The sequence below is a fragment of the Octopus bimaculoides genome, chromosome 26, assembly GCF_001194135.2.
Source record: "Octopus bimaculoides isolate UCB-OBI-ISO-001 chromosome 26, ASM119413v2, whole genome shotgun sequence".
NCBI lineage: Eukaryota > Metazoa > Mollusca > Cephalopoda > Octopoda > Octopodidae > Octopus > Octopus bimaculoides.
In genome coordinates, this window is record NC_069006.1 from 13,218,448 (window position 1) to 13,220,785 (window position 2,338).

Sequence of the window (2,338 nt, forward strand, 5' to 3'; positions counted from 1 at the left end):
TTATATGATAAAAGGTGCAAAATTATCTTTCTTTATATTATATATATGTGTGTATATATATATGTGTGTGTGTGTATATATATATATATATATATATATATATATATATATATACAAATCAGACGGGAGTCTGGTGCAGCCTTCCAGCTTACCAGCCCTAGTCAAACCAGCCAACTCATGCCAGTATGGACAATAGATGTTAAATTATGATGACAATGGTGATGATATATATATATATATATAGTAAAAAAGAATTTCATTATTTTACCCATATGGTGAGTTGTAATGTTCAAATATATAATAAAAGAAGGAAAATGTGCATAGCTTATACATTAATAATATATTTCAAAGGAGAGAGTATTATGATAGTCGATCTGTTTCGCATTTTGCTAATCATAACATTGAAGATATTGCAATTTCATATTTTTTTAAGAAGCTTTTAATCCACACACATACATACACACACACAGACACACGCACAAGTTGTTTCAATTACAGTTGAGCTGGATCTAAAAAACAACAAGTTTAAGAACAACAATAATGATGACAGTGACCTCTCTAAGCTTCTTGTTACTAAATGCCGTCATCATGAGAGTACGCAGGAATTTCCAATATTGGTCTTTGGTGTTCATCAAGAAAAGTTCTGTGAAATCATCTGTCGGAACATCAAACTGGCAGGAAATAAATAAAAAAATAAAAAAATTAATCAATTACAATGAAATCATTAAATAAGATTAAATAAATTAATGTTTATATATGTAGTTATATAGACACTAGCATGGCTGTGTGGTAAGAAACTTGCTTTCTAACTTTGTAGTCTTTGGTTCAGTACCACGGTGTGGCACCTTTGGCAAGTATCTTCTGCTCAGGCCAACCAAAACCTTGTGAGTCGATTTGGTAGGCAGAAACTGAAAGAAACCTGTTGTTGTGTGTGTGTGTGTGTGTGTGTGTGTGTATACGCATACACATATGTGTGTGTGTGTGTGTGTATACGCATACACATATGTGTATGTGTGTGCATGTACATACGTGTGTATATATGTGTGTGTTATATGTTGTATATGTGTTTTTGTGTTTGTCTCCCACTATTGCTTGACAACTGGTGCCAGTTTGTTTTACATCCCCATAACTTAGCAGTTCGGCAAACTAAATCGATAGAATAAGTACCAGACTTAAAAACATAAGAACTGGAGTTCATTTGCTTGACTATAAAACCCTCAACACAATGCTCCTGCATGGCCTCAGCCCATTAACTGAAACAAGTAAAAGATAAATAATACATACATATGTATATATATATATATATATGTGTGTGTATATACTGTATATATATATATATATATATATATATATATATATATATATGTATGTATATATACTGTATATATAAATGTATAAAATTATTATTAAAGCAGCTAGGCACAATTAAAAACCGAAGTGTCTAAGGGTGTAAGTCAGCACAAATGTTGCTAGAAATAAGAGTCAAAATACCTCTTAGCCATGAACAAAGCATTTTCTGTTCAACAGAGCACTTTGGTTTGCTGACAAGGGAGATAGCCTTCCCACAACAAATGAGGGCATCTCGCCACTTTAATGATTTTATAATTTTCACTTTACCATTTTACGTAATCAGTCACTGATTCCTCTGGTATGTTCTATAAACTGTCAAGTTGATTTAGCTTACCCTTCGGCAATGGAATAGCGTCACTGATGAGGATTAATTCTATCTGAAATTGGCCAGCCAATCTGAGGCCCTCGCTTGCTGTGGGTAGCTTATCTCCATTATCAATAAATAGAAAGTGCACCAACAGTGCCACCAATGATGCCCCCTATGCCAGCATTAACGACACCAACACCAGTACCAATACCAACACCAAGTGCTTTATGGATGTGAAATCCAGGGTAACTCCATAGTCCAGCCATGACTATCTCTATCTAATTACTCTACTGCTCTATAACTTAGAGTGTGCTTCTCTTTCAGATTTATGATTTACTGATGATATATATATTTCATCATCATCATTTAACGTCCACCTTCTATGCTGGCATGGGTGGATGGTTTGACAGGAGCCGGCCAGGCCTAAGCCTGCACCAGACTTCTGTGACTGTTTCAGCAAGATTTTTACAGCTGGATGTAAAACCTGCTTCCTAAAACCCACCACCCAGCAGAGTGGACTTAGTGCTTTTTACATGACACGAGCACAGGCAATGTCAGTTTTGACAAGGTTTTTACAGCTGGATGCCCTTCCAAATGCCAACCACTTTTGGACTGGATATATATAAATATATATATATATATATATATCATCATCATCATTTAATGTCTGCTTATATATAT

The 2,338-nt window shown here is 34.6% G+C and overlaps 1 protein-coding gene across 2 annotated transcripts in view; it reads right to left on the minus strand.

Annotated features, from left to right (window-relative positions):
* The window catches only part of LOC106872586 (cytochrome P450 3A30), a 24,542-nt gene that overhangs the window by 12,483 nt on the left and 9,721 nt on the right, over positions 1–2,338 (minus strand). For both annotated transcript variants that reach the window (XM_014919619.2, XM_014919620.2), the window contains exon 3: positions 555–671. In XM_014919619.2, the coding sequence (XP_014775105.1) occupies positions 555–671 (117 nt within the window). The remainder of the gene's footprint in view (positions 1–554; positions 672–2,338) is intronic.